General features: G+C 39.2%; 1 protein-coding gene across 2 annotated transcripts in view; it reads right to left on the bottom strand.

The window, feature by feature from the left end:
- Positions 1-12,250: 12,250 nt before the first annotated feature.
- The window catches only part of LOC109865251 (integrin alpha-M), a 56,149-nt gene continuing 48,277 nt past the window's right edge, over positions 12,251-20,122 (bottom strand). For both annotated transcript variants that reach the window (XM_031798893.1, XM_031798894.1), the window contains exon 30: positions 12,251-17,347. In XM_031798893.1, the coding sequence (XP_031654753.1) occupies positions 17,255-17,347 (93 nt within the window). In that variant the 3' untranslated portion in view covers positions 12,251-17,254. The remainder of the gene's footprint in view (positions 17,348-20,122) is intronic.

Below are 20,122 nucleotides of genomic sequence, written 5' to 3'. Positions count from 1 at the left end.
GTCTATAATCAATGGCCTAGCTGTTAAATGTGCCTGTCTTTCTAAATCATCCATATTATATATACAGGAATAACACAGATCCTGGTTATGTTGCCTGTTTGATTGCTTAATAGCTTTCTGATCACATGAACACCAAGCCTCACGCAACTGCAAAATGTCGGATAAAGTAATTTCTCAAATTTCGGCTATGCTTTATTAAAGGCGTAAAAAATGCATTAGAACAGTCTCTCTGGTGTTACTTACCAGTTAGTTAGTGTTGTTTACACTGATGAAAATGGGCAGAAAAAATATATTGTAATCTAACACTGCCTGTTTATCACATAAGCAGCTCTCGCTCCTCTACCCTCCTTTTTCTTGATTTCCTTCTAATTGTTATTATTATGATCATTATAATAACTAATGTCACCATTATAATTAGGCTTCTTATAAACTCAGCAAAAAAAGAAATGTCCTTTCACTGTCAACTGCATTTATTTTCAGCAAACTTAACATGTGTAAACATTTGTATGAACATAACAAGATTCAACAACTGAGACATAAACTGAACAAGTTCCACAGACATGTGACTAACAGAAATGGAATAATGTGTCCCTGAACAAAGGGGGGGGGTCAAAATCAAAAGTAACAGTCAGTATCTGGTGTGGCCACCAGCTGTATTACGTACTGCAGTGCATCACATCCCCATGGGCTGTACTAGATTTGACAGCTCTTGATGTGAGATGTTACCCCACTCTTCCACCAAGGCACCTGCAAGTTCCCAGACATTTCTGGGGGGAATGACCCTATCCCTCACCCTCAGATCCTACAGGTCCCAGACGTGCTCAATTGGATTGAGATCCGGGCTCTTCGCTGGCCATGGCAGAACACTGATATTCCTGTCTGGCAGGAAATCATGTTCAGAATGATCTGTATGGCTGGTGGAATTGTCATGCTGGAGGGTCATGTCAGGATGAGCCTGCAGGTAGGGTACCACACGAGGGAGGAGGATGTCTTCCCTGTAACGCACAGCGTTGAGATTGCCTGCAATGACAACAAGCTCAGTACCATGATGCTGTGACACACTGCCCCAGACCATGACAGATCCTCCACCTCTAAATCGATCCTGCTCCAGAATACAAGCCTCAGTGTAACGCTCATTCCTTCGACGATAAACGCGAATCTGACCGTCACCCCTGGTGAGACAAAACTGCGACTCGTCAGTGAAGATAACTTTTTGCCAGTCCTGTCTGGTCCAGTGACAGTTGGTTTGTGCCCATAGGCAACGTTGTTGCCGGTCATGTCTGGTGAGGACCTGCCTTACAATAGGCCTACAAGACCTCAGTCCAGCCTCTCTCAGCCTATTGCGGACTGTCTGAGCACTGATGGAGGGATTGTGCATTCCTGGTGTAACTCGGGTAGTTGTTGTTGCCATCCTGTACTTGTCCCGCAGGTGTGATGTTTGGATGTACCGATCCTGTGTAGGTGTTGTTACACGTGATCTGCCACTGTGAGGACGATCAGCTGTCCGTCCTGGTTCCCTGTAGCGCTGATTTAGGCTTCTCACAGTATGGACATTGCCATGTATTGCCCTGGCCACATCTGGAGTCCTCATGCCTCCTTGCAGCATGCCTAAGGCACATTCATTCAGATGAGCAGGGACCCTGCGCATCTTTATTTCAGGGTTTTTAACAGTCAGTAGAAAGGCCTCTTTAGTATCCTTTTCATAAGTTTTCATAACTGTGACCTTACAGCCTACCATCTGTAAGCTGTTAGTGTCTTAACGAGAGTTCCACAGGTGCTTGTTCATTACTTGTTTGCGGTTCATTGAACAAGCATGGGAAACAGTGTTTAAACCCTTTACAACAAAGATCTGTGAAGTTATTTGGATTTTTACGAATTATCTTTGAAAGACAGGGTCCTGAAAAAGGACGTTTCTTTTTTTGCCGAGTTTAGTAGTAGCCTTGTAGGACCATCATCGAGCTGTAGATCTAAGAGAGCACCTGTTTAGTCTTAATACCGTAACTTGCTATGCGTGAATCTTTGCACAAAGCCTCTCCAGTCATAAGAGTTCCAAGTTGACAGTTATTTAGGAGACCCATAAATAATCTAGACCTACATGCAACAATATCTCTTCCGCTTTTGACAATGATTTGACATTGCCTAATTCAAATGATATGGCTAAAATACACTACATGACACAAAGTATGTGGACACATGCTCTTGAACATTGTTGCGGGAACTGGTTCCATTCAGTCACAAGAGCATTATTCAGGTCGGGCACTGATGTTGGGCAATTAGGCCTGGCTCGCAGTCGGTGTTCCAATTCATCCCAAAGGTTTTCGATGGGGTTGAGGTCTCTCTGCAGGGACAGGATTATGAGAGCAGCAGACTAATGTGATGAGCTGTGGCAACATCTCCTCCACTGAGAACATCTGCCCTGGAGCAATGAACCTAGAGCAGGCAACAAGGGCTACTTCAGTAAAAGCATCCAGGTATAAATGCAGTATGATGCATGATAATCCCTTAATAATGTATTATAAAGAGCTCTTAATAATTGGGATAAAATAACATCAGTTTGAGACAGTTGCCAATTTTATGCATAGAGAGGCATTACATGCTGTATATTATAAGCCTTGTTTTAAGACATTATAAAGGCTCACAAATGTATACTTTAAGTGTTACCCATACTTTTCATGTTTGTTTCTTCAAAAAAGTATGTACAAGTTATAAAGCGTTATTCATAAGGTAGCACCTCCGTCACTCGGCCGAGTCATGCCATTGTTATGAAGGTTCTTAAGCTACCCTCCGCCATATTGGAGCATAAAAGTCATTTTATGAACACAGGCTAATTTACACTATAGTGACCTGAAAACAGGTGTTAGGTGGGTATGCCAGCTAAAGAACAAAATGTTTAAAGACGGCTTCAAAAAAGTTGAGTAAATCAATCAAATCCCTATTAGAGTGCAATGGCTGTTTAACGCATTGATTGGCTGGCTTTAGGACCATGTGGAGTATCGCTCAGAGTGAAGCTGCCACCCAGCGACAACTTTCTCTTACCTTTGGAAAGCAGAGAGCAGCGGCTGTGCCAGACAGTTTGCTTTGCCAGTCAGCCGTTTAGACAGTGCGCAGATTGCTTTGAATTTGATGTAGGCCTTGTAAGCCTAGCCAACAGCTGTTGGCATATGCGGAGTGCCAAACAGGCTAGGAAAAGATACGCTTCCCCTACAGTAAATTGAATTACATTTGGAGAAAACATTTTTTGGGGGGAGAATTAGTTCCTCCTCCGAGCTAGATTGACATCATATTGTACAATTTGTGTCTCCCCTTTTCATATGCCTAGGTTAGATGTTCAAGATAAAAAGATAAAAAACAACGGGAGTGACATATATAGGGCAGGTAAACAAGGAGGTGATGGAGTCCAGGTGAGTGTCATTATGCGCTTAATGCTGGTGACAGGTGTGCGCCCTGACGAGCAGCCTGGTGACCTAGAGGCAGAAGACGGAACAAGGCTACTAATTTCTGTCATATAAAAAATATGTTGCTCATGTCTCCAGTCATATAAAGCGTAGTAGAATTGTATGAAATGTGTTTATAAAAGGTGACATGATTTCCAAATAGCATTTTTGAGTATTGAAATTGTGTAGAAATGCAGTAAATGAGCTTTTAAAAGAATTCCTTCCACCTCCTCCCACACCAAACCTTGCCATACCCTAGGTTTAGCTGAACTGACGCCATTCCCTGGAAATGCGGTGACATTGCTAAAGTAGCCAAATATTAGCAGGATACGACTAAAGTTCCTCAAAAATAGCTAGCAACTAAAGTCCGGTGATAGCCCCTCAATCTTAGCTAGCTAGCTAATGTTAAATGCCACTTTAATAATGTTCACATATCTTTCATTACTCTTCTCATATGTATATACTGTATTCTATAGTATCTATTGCATCTTAGCCTGCCGCTCTGTCATTGGATTACTGTACGGAAACCAAAAAACCCTGGCAGGAAAACGACAAGGCAATGTGATGCCTTGGAACTGGGAAACAGATACCGGGTATTGGAAGAGTAGGAGGTCTTTGCCGCTGGCCCCAAAGGAACAAACAACTCTGCCCGGAAGCAAGTGGATCCCCCGCCATCTAAACAATTTACAACGAAACAGCCCTACTACTAGCCCCAAACATTATTCATTTGAATGCTAGAAGCTTGATCGAAAAGTTAGATGTTATTGAAATACTGGTCTGACAATCAAATGCTGACATATTGATTATATCTGTATCCTGGCTCTGTGTCTCTGTTCCAGACTCAGATGTTCTGAGTGGGTACAAAATATCTACAGAGCAGACAGAGTGGGTAAAGGTGGCGGTAGCCATACATGTTCTTTTCATAAATGTTTACCTCCATGGCGGATAAACACACCCCATTAATTAAAGCGACTTAGGGTAAAAAATCGAACTAATCCTTGTTTCTCCTCTGATTTGAAAATCCCTTTCCTGCAAAAGAATCAAGCATGGGCCTTGGCGAGGAAAAGTGGTAAAACAGCTGATTGGCTCCTTTTTAGGCAATTGAGAAATAAATTGACTGGAGGGAAAAAAAGGCAAAATCTAGGTATATTCTTCGTGCTATGACAGAGTCTGCTGGTGATCCCTCTAAATTCTGGAAAACCGTTAACTCACTTAAACGAGGAAACTCCTCGAAGTCCCTGTCAAAGCAAATTATATCGGAATCTTGGAACGTCAGTGACTAGACTGAAATTTGTGATGTTTTTCATAGGCACTTTATTTCTGCTGGTTTTCTTTTTGAAAGAAAAAATGGCCAATATGATCTATTGTCTACAGTCTATTGTTTCAGCCCCTCAGCCCCTCGGCCCCCAGCTGATGTGGAAAACAGTAAGACGGTTTTTAATTTTTATTCATATGTATATACTGTACTCAATACCATCTACTGTATCTTGCCTATGCCGCTCTGTACCATCACTCATTCATATATCTTTATGTACATATTCATATTCTTTATCCCCTTACACTTGTGTCTATAAGGTAGTAGTTTTGGAATTGTTAGCTAGATTACTTGTTGGTTATTACTGCATTGTCGGAACTAGAAGCACAAGCATTTCGCTACACTCGCATTAACATCTGCTAACCATGTGTATGTGACAAATAGCATTTGATTTGATTTGATTTGAATTTCCAAAAAGTCACAGAAGATGAGGTCTTATCTGCACTATCTGCTATAGATTCAAGTAAATCGTTAGGCGCTGACAATCAGGATCCATATTTACTCAAGTGTGCTGCACCTATCATTGCTAGTGCAGTGACGCACATCTTTAATCAAACAGTCGTAGGAAAGATTCCTAAAGCTTGGAAAACATATTTTGTTTTACCACTCCTCAAGGGAGGTGATGGTAGTGAATTGGATAATTATTGTCCCATCTCTAAACTCTCCTGTTTGGCAAAAATTCTAGAGCCATTGGTGAATAGGCAACTACAATCATTTTTAACTGTTAACAATACTCTTTCTAGCAATCAATCTGGCTTCAGACTTAAACACAGTACTACTACGGCCATTATACGTGTTGTAAATTATATTGCTAATGCCCTAGATCATTGAAAGTACTGTGCCCCCTTTGTTCATAGATTTGTCTAAAGCTTTTGACACTGTAGACTATGCAATACTTTTGTGTAAGCTGTCGTCAATAGGACTGGGATCGGATGCCTGTAGTTGGTTTCATGACTAGCTAAAGGATAGAAGTCAGGCTGTTAGAGTCTACAGCATCTAGTCAGAGCCATTGGAGTTGGTTAAAGGGGTGCCACACGTTTCTATACTTGGTTCATTACTGTTTACTCTCAACAAAAACAATATCGGTGATGAGGTAAGAAAGTATAAATTTATCTATATGCTGATGACACTGTCATCTACAGTTGAAGTCGGGAAGTTTACTTGCACTTAGGTTGGAGTCATTAAAACTCATTTTTCAACCACTCCACAAATGTCTTGTTAACAAACTACAGTTTTGGCAAGTCGGTTAGGACATCTACTGTGTGCATGACACAAGTAATTTTTCCAACAATTGTTAACAGACAGATTATTTCACTTATAATTCACTGTATCACAATTCCAGTGGGTCAGAAGTTTACATACACTAAGTTGACTTTGCCTTTAAACAGCTTGGAAAATTCCAGAAAATGATTTCATGGCTTTAGAAGCTTCTGATAAGCTAATTGACATAATTTGAGTCAATTGGAGGTGTACCTGTGCATGTATTTCAAGGCATACCTTCAAACTGAGGGCCTCTTTGCTTGACATCATGGGATAATCAAAAGATATCAGCCAAGACCTCAGAAAAAAATTGTAGACTTCCACAAGTCTGGTTCATCCTTGGGATGAACCAGACCACGTTCATCTGTACAAACAATAGTACGCAAGTATAAACACCATGGGACCACGCAGCCGTCATACCGCTCAGAAAGGTTACATGTTCTTTCTCCTAGAGATGAACGTACTTTGGTGCGATAAGTGCAAATCAATGCCAGAACAACAGCAAAGTACCCTGTGAAGATGCTGGAGGAAACAGGCACAAAAGTATCTATATCCACAATAAAACAAATCCTATTTAGACATAACCTGAATGGCCGCCCAGCAAGAAAGAAGTCACTGCTCCAAAACTACCATAAAAAAGCTAGACTATGGTTTGCAACTGCACATTATGACAAAGATCGTACTTTTGAAGAAATGTCCTCTAGTCTGATGAACCAAAATAGAACTGTTTGGCCATAATGACCATCGTTATGTATGGATGAAAAAGGGGGAGGCTTGCAAGTTGAAAGAAGAACACCATCCCAACCATGAAGCACGGGGGTGGCAGCATCATGTTGTGGGGGTGCTTTGCTGCAGGAGGGCCTGGTGCACTTCACAAAATAGATGGCATCATGAGGTACGAAAATTGTGTGGATATATTAAAGCAACATCTCAAGACATCAGTCAGAAGATTAAAGCTTGGTCGCAAATGGGTCTTCCAAATGGATAATGACCCCAAGCATACTTTCAAAGTTATGCAAAATGGCCTAAGGACAACAAAGTCAAGGTATTGGAGTGGCCATCACAAGGCCCTGACCTCAATCCTATAGAAAATGTGTGGGTAGAACTGAACAAGCGTATGCGAGCAAAGAGGCCTACAAAACCTGACTCAGTTACACCAGCTCTGTCAGGAGGAATGAGCCAAAAATCATCCAACTTATTGTGGGAAGGTTGTGGAAGGCTACCTGAAACGTTTGACCCAAATTAAACAATTTAAAGGCAATGCTACAAAATACTAATTGAGTGTATGTAAACTTCTGACCCACTGGGAATGTGATGAAAGAAATAAAGGCTGAAATAAATCATTTTCTGAACTATTATTCTGACATTTCACATTCTTAAATTAAAGTGGTGACACCTATCATGACCTAAGACAGGGAATTTTTACTTAAATGTCAGGAATTGTGAAAAACTGAGTTGAAATGTATTTGGCTAAGGTGTATGTAAACTTCCGACTTCAACTGTACATTACTCTATTGCTTTAACTGAGGACCAAGCTTTATCGTAGCTGGAGACATATTTTAAGATATTACAGTTGAAACTTGTTTTAAATGCAAAGAAAACACAAGTCCAAAACGTTGGTTAAAAATACACTTGCACTTACGAGCTTAGATGGCTCATGAATTATTAATCAGGTTCTGCATATACAGTGGGGCAAAAAAGTATTTAGTCAGCCACCAATTGTGCAAGATCTCCCACTTAAAAAGATGAGAGAGGCCTGTCATTTCCTCATAGATACACTTCAACTATGACAGACAAAATTAGAAAAAAAATCCAGAAAATCACATTGTAGGATTTTTTATGAATTTATTTGCAAATTATGGTGGAATCGCATTAACCCCTCGTTTCATGTGTCTCTCCTCAGGCCGGTGGTAGCTGGTCCCCTACAAGAAGGTGAGGTGCCGGAGGTCCCTCCGCCCCCTCTGGACATCGAGGGGTCCTCGGCGTACACGATACGAGCTATTCTGGACTCGAGATGCCGGATGAGGGGCCTGCAGTACCTCGTGGACTGGGAGGGGTAGGATCCGGAGGAGAGGTGCTGGGTACCAGTGGGGGACATTTTGGATCCTTCCCTCTTGAAGGACTTCCACCGCCTCCACCCAGATCACCCTGCGCCTCGCCCTCCGGGTCGCCCTCGAGGCCGGGGTCGGGGGGTGCCTCTTCCTGTTCGGGCGGCGCTCGGCGGTCGTCATCGCCAGCCTACTAGCTGCTACCTACTAAAATATTACAGATCCACATCTTTTGAACCACACGGCTCTCTGCGCCTGACTCCTGCACTCACTACTTATTGAAGCCGTGACACCTCTTGCCCATTTTAAACATTTATTGGAGGATTTTTATTTTAGTATTGCTTGTAACTGCTTCGGGTAATGCAAGTTCGTGTGCTATTAGGGGAATAACCTGTATGTGATTTGATTGTTTTGCTTGTCTTGTGTAATTTCTTAATCATTGTAGCTAAACTGTATGTGTAAACATGTATACGCAGGGCCCAGCTGTAAAAGAGACCTTGGTCTCAGTCTGTGTTCCTTGTTGAAATAAAGGTATAATAATAATATTTATATAGTCTTACTCCATTCCTTTACTTAGATCTGTGTATTGGGTATTTGTTGTAGAATTGTTAGATATTACATGATAGATATTGCTGAACTGTTGGAACTACAAGCGCAAGCATTTCACTACACTCGCAATAACATCTGCTTACCATGTGTATGTGACCAATCAAATTTGATCTGATTTATACTGCATCTAAACTAAATTTGGCAACTTAAAAATGATGACAAAAGGTTTTCTGTATAAATAATTTTCCAAGGCACTGTAATGCAAATCTTCATCAGCGCTCATTGAGTAGAATGCTCAGTTGGGCATCAATCCTAAAACGAATGTTCAAAACAGTATTGTGACTAAACATGCAACCCATGATTACCGAGATGCTTTAAGTAAGGTGTTACCCATATGTCCTTATTTTTGTTTCTGGGTGCTAGTCATTGCTGTGTGGTGAGGTAGGCTGTGAATGTGGGTGCAGGTCAGGAATATTCTCTCCCTGTTTAAGTGATTCTCATTGAATGTTGTTTGCTCTACAGGTGGCCCACTGTTCGGTAAGTCCAGCCAAGCATGGTTCAAGACTGGAGTGATAACAATGAATGAGCATGTAAATGGTACCAATTCTTGAGCGACCGAGATTCATGTTTTTGCCAAAACTTCCAGATTCGGGTACTTTTTTAATAAGATGGTCATTGACTTCTCCTTCCTGGCAACAACCACAGGTCATGTCTTCCCCAGCTCTTCTTTTCTCTTTTTCTCCCCATATTTCTCCATGTTCTTGCTGTCAGGCTGGTAGTTCCTACAATCTCTCTGTTTGGCAGTGTCAAAAAACTTTATTAATGCACTTAAAGTGAACAAGGTTATTATTTTTTATTTTATTTAACTTTTATTTATACAGGTTTTTCTTATTGAGATAACATCTCTTTTCCAAGAAAGAGCTGGTCCAATAGCAGCAGGGGAAACAATGTTTCAGACAAAACAACTTACATACACTAACACAACATTAAACAAAACTGTAAACACACGTACAGTACAACAATTACATATTACATTACAAAACACGAAAGTCTTGACTAAAAAAACAGCTGTCCTAAAGACAATTATACTCTTCTATGATATATACAGTATATAACATCACTATGTAGCGTGAACCGTGAAAATATAACTTTCCGCTCCACAACCAGGGTAATGAAACTTAATGTTTACATTTGTGGTACCAAAGAAACAAACTAGCAATTTGACAAAAGCGTGAATGTCAGGAATAATCCTTTTTTTAGGCACTTTTCCCCCCAATTTTATGATAGCAAATTGGTAGTGACAGTCTTGTCCAATCGCTGAAACTCCCATACAGACTTGGGATGTCGAGAGCCATGCGTTCTTCAAAATAAAAACCTGCCAAACTGCTCGTTTAACCCAGAAGCCAGCCACACCAATGCATCGGAGGAAACACCGTCCAGCTGGCGACCAAATTCAGCCTGCATAAGCCTGGCTCACCACAAGGGGTCGCTAGAGAGCGATTGGGCAAGTAAATCCCGGGTGGCCAAACTCTCCCCTAACCCGGACGACGCTGGACAATTGTGCGCCGCCTCACGCCTCACGGCCAGCTGTGACACAGCTTGGGATTGAACCAGGGGCTGTAGTGACGCCTCAAGCACAGCGATGCAGTGCCTTAGAGCGCTGTGCCACTCGGGAGAGGAATAATCATTCTATGAAACTAATCAGTAATACATAGTTATAACTAGGGCTGTGGCGGTCACTAAATTTCATCAGCCAGCCAGTCAAGCAAATAACTATCGGTCTCACGGTAATTGACCGTTAATTAACATAAACACATTTAGCCTACAAGCTATGTGTGTCATTTTCAAAAGTCAAATAAATCTATGTAATATAGCCTACTCCTTCACAATAAATCCATTATTTGTTTTAGACAGGTCTAAAGAAGCATGATATGAAGAAAATGTAGTCTATTTCAGCAGAAGCTGTCCTTATGTTAGGTCCTGATGTGGCTATGCCAAATGGCTGTGGGCTACACTAGTTCATTTAGCAGACAATATTTGCTTATAATTCCGTGACATCATTTCATGTTATTTTATAGTATGAAGAATACGATTGAACATAAAATATACATATTTTCTCCAGACGATTTGAGGGAGTGAGCACATGCAGCTATTCTGTGTTGAGCGGTTACCAAAGAAATGGGTACACCTATATTCTTACTTTAGAGTTATTCATGTACCTTTATTTGTTCTATAAACGTTGGGTTGAATGATGAGACTCCAATAATGATTTGGGAAAAAAAAGTCACTTGAAAGGCATGAGCTCTGCTTTGTTTTTTTGCACAGGCTGTACACACTCCAATAGTCTCTCATTCACAATTTGACAAGCACTTGATAATGTCTAGAATTTCACGGAGGCATCCCCTTTGTGGCCGTAATGCACCATAAAAAGATCCATGCCTTTTGCGGACTGGAGTGCTGCGTTGTGCCCTTCTCCCTGAGTGTGCTGCACAATCAGAAGCGCCTCTCACTCACATGGCTTTCTGTCATGTGATAGGTTCTTTTTCATAGGCTTTACAAGTGGAGGCAGACAAATCAGGGATGTAACTCCTTATCCAATTACGAGGTGTATATTGAAGATATTGGAAGAACTGTCCACATTTACTTTTCGTCAGCCAACAAGATGAGTATGCCTAACGAACAGCAAAAGCACTAGCCTATGTCAATCTACTATCCCCGATAGTACAAAAGTCGACCTATTCTATTCTGTGCGAGAAATAAATATTCCAAACATAGTCTGGGACAGTTGTGGGATGCGATATATCCCAAATTTATTCAACCATTAGCATAAAAAAAAAACATTTTTATGCAATGTGGCTGACACAACAGATCAGAACATTTAGCTTAAAATGTTGATAAACTATTAGGCTATTTCTTCACATTATAAGCGCACCAATGCACACATAGGCTATAAGCGCAAATGTTACATTAGCAGAAAACACCATTATCAAAAGTGACAGCAAATGCAATTATGCATGTAATACTTTTATTATAACGGTGCATTTTTATGGTAAAAATTATCTTCCCCAAACTTGAAACTCACAGGCTGCTTACAATTTATATGCCAGCTAGGCTCTACACCTCTTGTAAAGTGGATTAATGTGCTTTATTTCAAGAGGTTATTTGGCCAATTTAGTTGGAATTACAAACCTTATTAAAACATATAGGCCTATGGGCTAGGCTACATGATTGTGTGCAACTATGATTAGAAAAAGTCGAATTTTTTTTGCTTCTTATGCTTGGCATCATTCACAAGTGATAATATATAATTCACAAGTGATAGGTTAATATTGTCACCCATCAGATTATTCTTGATTTAATCTTGTCTTTACATATACTAAATAATATGTGTGACATTTGTTTTGATTTAGAATGGACCGTTATCATGCACCTGTATCGAAACAGGGGCAGCGGGAAATAATACATGTCATCTCAAATCACATATGGTTAGCAGACGTTAATGTGAGTGTAGCGGAATGCTTGTGCTTCTAGTTCTGACAGTGCAGTAATATCTAACAATGGGCTACACTATGCACTTAATGTAACGGCAGATTTCCTCCTCTTCGTCTGAAGAGGAGTAAGGATCGGACCAAGATGCGGCGTGGTAATTGTTCATGTCGTTTATTTTAAAAACATAAACTGAACACTAAGAATACAAAAACAATAAACGATGACATGAATAACCAAACCGAAACAGTACCGTGTGGCGACAAACACAGACACGGAAACAAACACCCACAAAGGAACAGTGAAACCCAGGCTACCGAAGTATGATTCTCAATCAGAGACAACTAACGACACCTGCCTCTGATTGAGAACCATACTAGGCCGAAACTGAAACCCAAACATAGAAACCCAAAACATAGACTGCCCACCCCAACTCACGCCCTGACCATACTAAATAAAGACAAAACAAAGGAAAATAAAGGTCAGAACGTGACACTTAAATATCAAATGGAGGACGCTTTCCCCGTGGTTTATTTTCATGCCAGCCAGGTAGGCTATACTCCTGTTGAAAATATCAGCAATGTGCTTAATATTAGGAAATATGAGAAATAAATATAGTAGGCCTAGCCTATAGAAAGACGATGGGATCCTCGTCTTTTTATTAGTGGCCAATGACCCAACACACCTCCAGGCTGCGTAAGGGCTATTTGACTAAGAAGGAGAGTGATGGAGTGCTGCATCAGATGACCTGGTCTCCACAATCACCCGACCTCAACTAAATTGAGATGAGTTGGACCACAGAGTGAAGGAAAAGCAACCAACATGTGCTAAGCATGTGTGGGAACTCCTTCAAGACTGTTGGAAAAGCATTCCAGGTGAGGGTGGTTGAGAGAATGCCAAGAGTGTGCAAAGCTGTCATCAAGGCAAAGGGTGGCTCCTTTAAAGAATCAAAAATGTAAAAATATATTTTTTGGTTACTACATGATTCTATCATGATTCTACAAATTTCAATTGGTCTAATGTCCATTGCTCGTGTTTCGTGGCCCAAGCAAGTCTCTTCTTCTTATTGGTGTCCGTTAGTAGTGGTTTCTTTGCAACAATTCAACCATGAATGCCTGATTCACGCAGTCTACTCTGAACAGTTGATGTTGAGATGTGTCTGTTATTGAACTCTGTGAAGCATTTATTTGGGCTGCAATTTCTGAGGCTGATAACTCTAATGAACTTATCCTCTGCAGCAGAGGTAACTCTGGGTCTTCCATTCCTGTGGCTGGCTGTCCTCATAAAAGCAAGTTTCATCATAGGGCTCAATGTTTTTGTGACTGCACTTTCTTGAAATGTTCCGTATGGACTGACCTTCATGTCTAAAAGTAATGATGAATTGTTGTTTCACCTTCCTTATTTGAGCTGTTCTTGCCATAATATGGTCTTTTACCAAATAGGGCAATCTTCTGTATACCCCCCTACCTTGTCACAACACAACTGATGGGCTCAAACTCTTTAAGAAGGAAAGAAATTCCACAAATTCACTTTAAAGAAGGCACACCTGTTAATGGAAATGCATTCCAGGTGACTTTTTCATGAAGCTGGTTGAGATAATGCCAAGAGTGTGGAAAGCTGTCATCAAGGCAAAGGGTGGCTATTTGAAGAATCTCAAATATAAATGATATACTTTTTTGGTTACTACATGATTCCATATGTGTTATTTCATAGTTTTGATGTCTTCACTATTATTCTACAATGTAGAAAATAGTAAAATAAAGAAAAGCCCTTGAATGAGTATGTATGTCCAAACATTTGACTGGTAGTGTATGTAAATGTGATATTTCAGTTATTTTATTTTATACATTTGATAAAATTTCCAAAAGACTGTTTTTGCTTCATCATGAGAGGTTATTGTTTGTCGAGTTATGAGGGAAAAAAATATGTAATACATTTTAGAACAAAGCTGTAACGTAACAAAATATGAAAAAAGTCAAAGGATTTGAATGCTTTCCAAATGCACTGTATACTTTGAATTAATGAAGCCATGTTAAACATCAGTTGTTCAGCTGTAAAGTACACAGAGAACATAAGCTACCATACATTCTATTCTTTAACTGATGTTGTATGTTAAATATAATAATTGTATATTGTTAAATCAAACTAAATGTGAAAATGATTATTTATCAGAAATGCTTAGCTTTTTTTGGCAGTTAGTTTATTTTGTAGAAATATTTACATTTATTGTCATGCTTGGTATGTTTCAATAAACTAAACTAACTCATGACATGTACTGTAAGCTATTGCAAATTGGAAACCAAAGATCATGTCCAAAAATGAATCCAATCTTCCAACAAACAGATGGATATCTTGCCAGTTGGAAGATTGGATTCATTCATTTTTGGAGGGAATTATGAACATGATCATTGGTACCCAGTAGCACAAGGATAGGGGATGAATTTAAAGCAAGCTATCTAGTCACTGTGTCAATTAAAATGTGAAGAACAATAAAACAAACATTTACTATGTAGCACAATGTCTGTGCCATACAAATACCATAAGGTTTCATAAGAAATGTTACAATTAAATTAAAGCTGCAAGATTCCTAATTTAAAGCTGCAATATGTAACCTTTTGTGTGACCTGACCAAATTCACATAGAAATGTGAGTTATAGATCTGTCATTATCATTGAAAGTAAGTCTAAGTGCTAGATGTGTTCTATGTGCGCTATTTCTATGCGTCCCATTCTTAAGCATCGTTTTTGCATCTTTAACTTTCATTTTGTACACAAGCTTCAAACAACTGAAATTACAATATTTTTGAATGTTTTTTTACACCTGAATTAAGATGTTATTGCTGTAAAATGACATGTGGGATTCAACCTCTCCTGGGTTTTGAACTTACAACCTTCTGGTTACCAGTGACCAGGAATGTTCTGCTTTTTGGGCATGGCAGAAATTACATTTCTGCACTTTGCTAAAGGTTTCTCAGACTGTTAAAAATGATCTATAATTATTATATATTACAGTAAACACTGGCTACTGAGTAGCAGTAAAAATACAGTAAATACAATTTACTAGGGTGTTATTGCCCTAAAAGAACTTGTAAATGATGATATTTACTGTATTTTTACTGCAACCTCTAGGTTGCCAGCGACCCGAATTACCTGCTACGCGACCAGGTCTCTGGGTATGACATTGGGGGTGGGCAAAGTAAGATTATCTGACAACACCAACATAAAAATAGCAGGGCTCTGGGACACTTAATGTAAAGTATGAATATATGCTGTGGGGATTTGAACTTGCAACCTCTTGGTCAGAGGTGTGTTGATGTTTCTGCATTGCCACCAGGTACATATTTATTACCAAGAACATAATAAGGGTATGGTTAGGATACAGTGTTGTTCCCTATGGTACATAAAGGTAAAATATACAAATAAGGCACCTTCAGAGGTACTCATATGATCTCACATGGTACTGTTTTGTAACTTTTATGGGTAATCTAGTGTAATGGTTAAAAATATTTTTAATGTAAAGGTGCAATCATCTATGCACTTTGAATTGTAGGTGGAGGCAATGTACTGGCAGGGGGCTCCCTATTAGCATATTTGTGGGCGTTGTCTACAATATGTATTTGTGACAAACGTTGGTTAGTGGAAGTGTTGCACCAGTTTAAGTGGTCTATGGTTATGTTAATTGAGGTTGAGCACCTCTTTTGTCCACTACCAATTCTGCAGTCTTTGTAAGAGCATGCGACAATAGAGAAGAACGGCACTGTAAAGGGGTTACTGAGCATTTTACGGTAACTTATAGGCAGATAGTTGCCAGGAGGTTAACTTTTTATTTACAATAACTTTCTGAGTTGATTCATATGCTTTGGTGCATTTTGACCTCTTTTGATTTGAAATAATCTTTCCATACATATTTTTCCATTCATACTAAAATCTGAATAAAATTGAAATTGTATCTTTGAAATGGTACCACAAACAAGGTTGCAGGTCCACCCATCAAAGAATGTTGACTTGAATGGGAATATCCATTATTCTAAATTCTGTTGTCAATCTTCCATAGGAAACCTATTGAAATCACAGAAATATGGATAATAGGACATTTCCATTCAAGTTAACATTCAACAGGGGTGGACCGGTGGCCATCTTGTTGGTAATAAAGCGAAGTTAAAATGTTAATTCAATTAAAATGTCAATGGTGTACCAGCTTAAATGCAGTGGTCACACACTACAAACTTCAGCTAACTTTAGCCACTGTTAACTAACAATCAATGGAAGTGATAGTGGCAACTGTGCAAATGATTTACAATGGCCAAATCACCCTTTACTGCACACGTTATTATAGAACCATGCCACTTCCATTTTTATCACTTCAAAATGGCCTCAAATAAACAAATGTAGAACAATGTTTTATTTAACTGTATGTTGCCTTATGGAAACACTGTGCGACAACGGTAATACTCTTCTACTAATATCATGAATAATTGGGTTTTCTAATAAAAATGAGGTGTTTGAATTATAATTGTATTGTTTTATTCCTTCACACTTTCTGAAAATATGTTTTCTTAAAAAAACTTATATCTAGCCCTATTATATATTTATGTAATGGATATTATAATATTATACATATAAAAATCATTGTATTTTCCATGCATATGTAAATAAAGTCGTATGTAATCTTGGCCAAATGTTATCTTTTTGGGGGGAGGGGGAGATGTAAAGATGATTGTTTTATGAGAATCATTTGTGGAGCAAATTAATAACTAGCTCTTAGCTAGTTATGTGCATGGTAGCTAGTTATTATCTAGTTAAAAGGCCATGGTGTATTTTTTCATTTAGGGGGTAAAGAGAAATGATATGTTGCCACATGGTAACATTATGCGGTAAAGTAAGTAAATTAAGTAACGAAAAACCAACTATGTAGTTGATTTGGCCGATAACATTTCTAAATTGCAGGATTGCATCTATCACAAGCATCGTTTTTTTGTTAGCAGTGGCTCAAGTTAACTGAAGTTTGTAGTAGATTTAAAGAAAACCGAACCATGATTTACTGATTTTCCTGACCCATAGACTACTTTTTCGGTGAGGAACCATCTAACATCAAGTTGTAAAATCCTGAACTTCCTCTTTAATATTTGTACACATTCAGTGAGCAAGTCCAATAGTTTGCTATTATTCAGGCGAGGCAGCTTCTCCATCAACCCCTGGTCCATCTTCTGATGTATTCTGCATCATCTGCTTCAACTGGCTTTTGAAAAACCCAGCCTGAGAGAAAGAGACATGTGTAGAGAGAGATTATGACGTTATTTAACAGTTTTTTGGCAAAGTTATTGCATAGTAAGAGTATAAGAATGTGTACTACATATTAGATTCCTGCATCGGCCCAGGTACCCACTGTTTCCTTGGAGTAGGGAACTGTCTATTATTGGTGCTGAAACATTCTAATTTGTACACGTGCAGAGGCGTTCACAACCGAAACTTTCATTCACCATACGCTGGTCATATAATTTGCGTTTGACTGGTGTGGCTGGCAAAGGTTAGAAGATTGTTGCAGGCTATATTCAATTCTGGCAATGCTTTATTTAAGTTTCAATTAAACAATTTAATAACCAAAATTATTTTGCCTGCAAAGGTTTTGAGTTGTTATAAATTAAAAAACTGTATTTTTCCTGCAAGTAATCGTCTTTTTCAACTAAATAAATAACATAAACATAGTAGGTTAGTAGAACTAGCTACTAGCTGAACTTGGTTACACAACTAACAGAGGACAGGACGACGATAACCCAACATAAAAACAAAAACAAGTTGCTGTCTGGCCCGTGTCTCTGATATTTGATGAGGAGGTATGCTGGATGGAGCAGATGAGCCTTTCACTATATAAGCAGGCTATTTTTCAAAGCGATTGAGTTATCAATGTGCCACATTGTGAAAATAAAAAGAAATCATTTGTATGGTTTCCTTTATCCAACGGTTAAATAAACATGCAGACAAATTAGGAAAATCAATGGGCTTACTGTCTGGAGTAAAAAAAACAATAAAAAAAATAGATGCAATGTGGTAGGTTCACAGATAATCTCTCGGAACAATTCTTTGTAGGTGGGTCGATTTGTGGAGAACAATCTGTCCTGGTGTCGAATGGGTATCGGAATTGTGGCCGGCGTGGGGCGTGTGTGGCTCCAAAAAACGGAACCATGCAGAACTCTACTATACACAGTGCCTTCAGAAAGTATTCACACCCATTGACTTTTTTCACATTTTGTTGTGTTACAGCCTAAAATGTATTACATTGTCACTGGCCTACACATAATACCCCATAATGTCAAAGTGGAATCATGTTTTTATTTTTTAAATATTTTTTTATTCAAAGTTGAAATGTTTTCAGTCAATAAGTATTTAACCCCTCTGCTATGGCATGCCTAATTAAGTTCAGGACTACACATTAGCTTCACAAGTCACATAATAAGTTGCATGGATTTTATGCGTGCAATAGCAGTGTTTAACATGATTTTTGAGGTAGTCATTTTTGAATGACTATCTCATCTCTGTACCCCCCACACACACATCTGTACCCCACCTGTAAGGTCCCTCAGTCGAGCATTGAATTTCAAGCACAGATTCAACCACAAAGACCAGGGAGGTTTTCCAATTTTTTCAATTTTACCTTTATCTTTTACTAGGCAAGTCAGTTAAGAACAAATTCTTATTTTCAATGACGGCCTAGGAACAGTGGGTTAACTGCCTGTTCAGGGGCAGAACGACAGATTTTGTACCTTGTCAGCTCGGGGATTTGGACTAGCAACCGAAAGGTTGCTAGTCCAATGCTCTAACCACTAGGCTACCCTGCCGCCCCAATGCCTTACAAAGAAGGGCACCTATTGGTAAACATAAAAAATCTGACATTGAATATCCCTTTGAGCATGGTGAAGTTATTAATTACACTTTGGATGGTGTATCAATACACCCAGGAATATAGAAAACCCTCTCAGGGATTGCACCATGAGGCCAATGGTGACTTTAAAACAGTTACAGAGTTTAATGGCTGTGATAGGAAAAAACAGGATGGGTCAACAACATTTTAGTTACTACACAATATGAACCAAAAGGACAGAGGGAAAAGAAGGAAGCCTGTACATAATTCAAATATTCCAAAGCATGCATCCTGTTTGCAACAAGGCACTAAAGTAAAATGGCAAAATAATTTGGCAAAGCAATTCACTTTTTGTCCTGAATACAAAGTGGTATGTTTGGGGCAAATCCAATACAACACATTACTGAGTGAGTACCACTCTCCATATGTTCATGCATAGTGATGGCTGCATCATGTTATGGGTATGCTTGTAATCATTAAGGACTGGGTATTTTTTCAGTCTAAAAAATAAACGTAATGGAGCTAAGCACAAGCAAAATCCTAGTGGAGACCTGGTTCAGGCTGCTTTCCACCAGACACTGGGAGGTTAATTCCCCTTTCAGCAGGACAATAACTTAAAACACAAGGCCAAATATACACGAGTTGCTTAGTAAGAAGACAGTGAATATTCCTGAGTGGCAGAGTTTCAGTCTTGACTTAAATCTACTTGAAAATCTATGGCAAGACCTCAAAATGGTTGTCTAGCAATGATCAACAACCAATTTGACAGAGCTTGAAGAATTTTGAAAATAATAATTGGCAAAGGTTGCACAATCCAGGTGTGGAAAACTCTTAGAAACGTAATGAAATGTCTTCTTCCAACTCACTCTCAAACACTTAAATCCCCTGAAGGCAGCTCACTTTCCAGCCCACTTGAATAGCCCCCACGATATGCAACTTTTCAGGGAAGTCTGGAACCAATGTACTCAGTCAGTTAGGAAAGCTAAGGCTAGCTTTTGCAAACAGAAATTTGATTCCTGTAGCACTAATTCTAAAAAGTTTTCGGACACTGTAAAGTCCATGAAGAATGAGAGCACCTACACCCAGCTGCCCACTGCACTGAAAATAGGAAACAATGTCACCACTGATAAATCTACGATAATCGATCATTTTAATAAACATTTTTCCACGGC

The sequence above is a fragment of the Oncorhynchus kisutch genome, linkage group LG20, assembly GCF_002021735.2.
Source record: "Oncorhynchus kisutch isolate 150728-3 linkage group LG20, Okis_V2, whole genome shotgun sequence".
NCBI classification, from domain to species: domain Eukaryota; kingdom Metazoa; phylum Chordata; class Actinopteri; order Salmoniformes; family Salmonidae; genus Oncorhynchus; species Oncorhynchus kisutch.
This window is presented reverse-complemented; position numbering and strand designations above follow the sequence as displayed.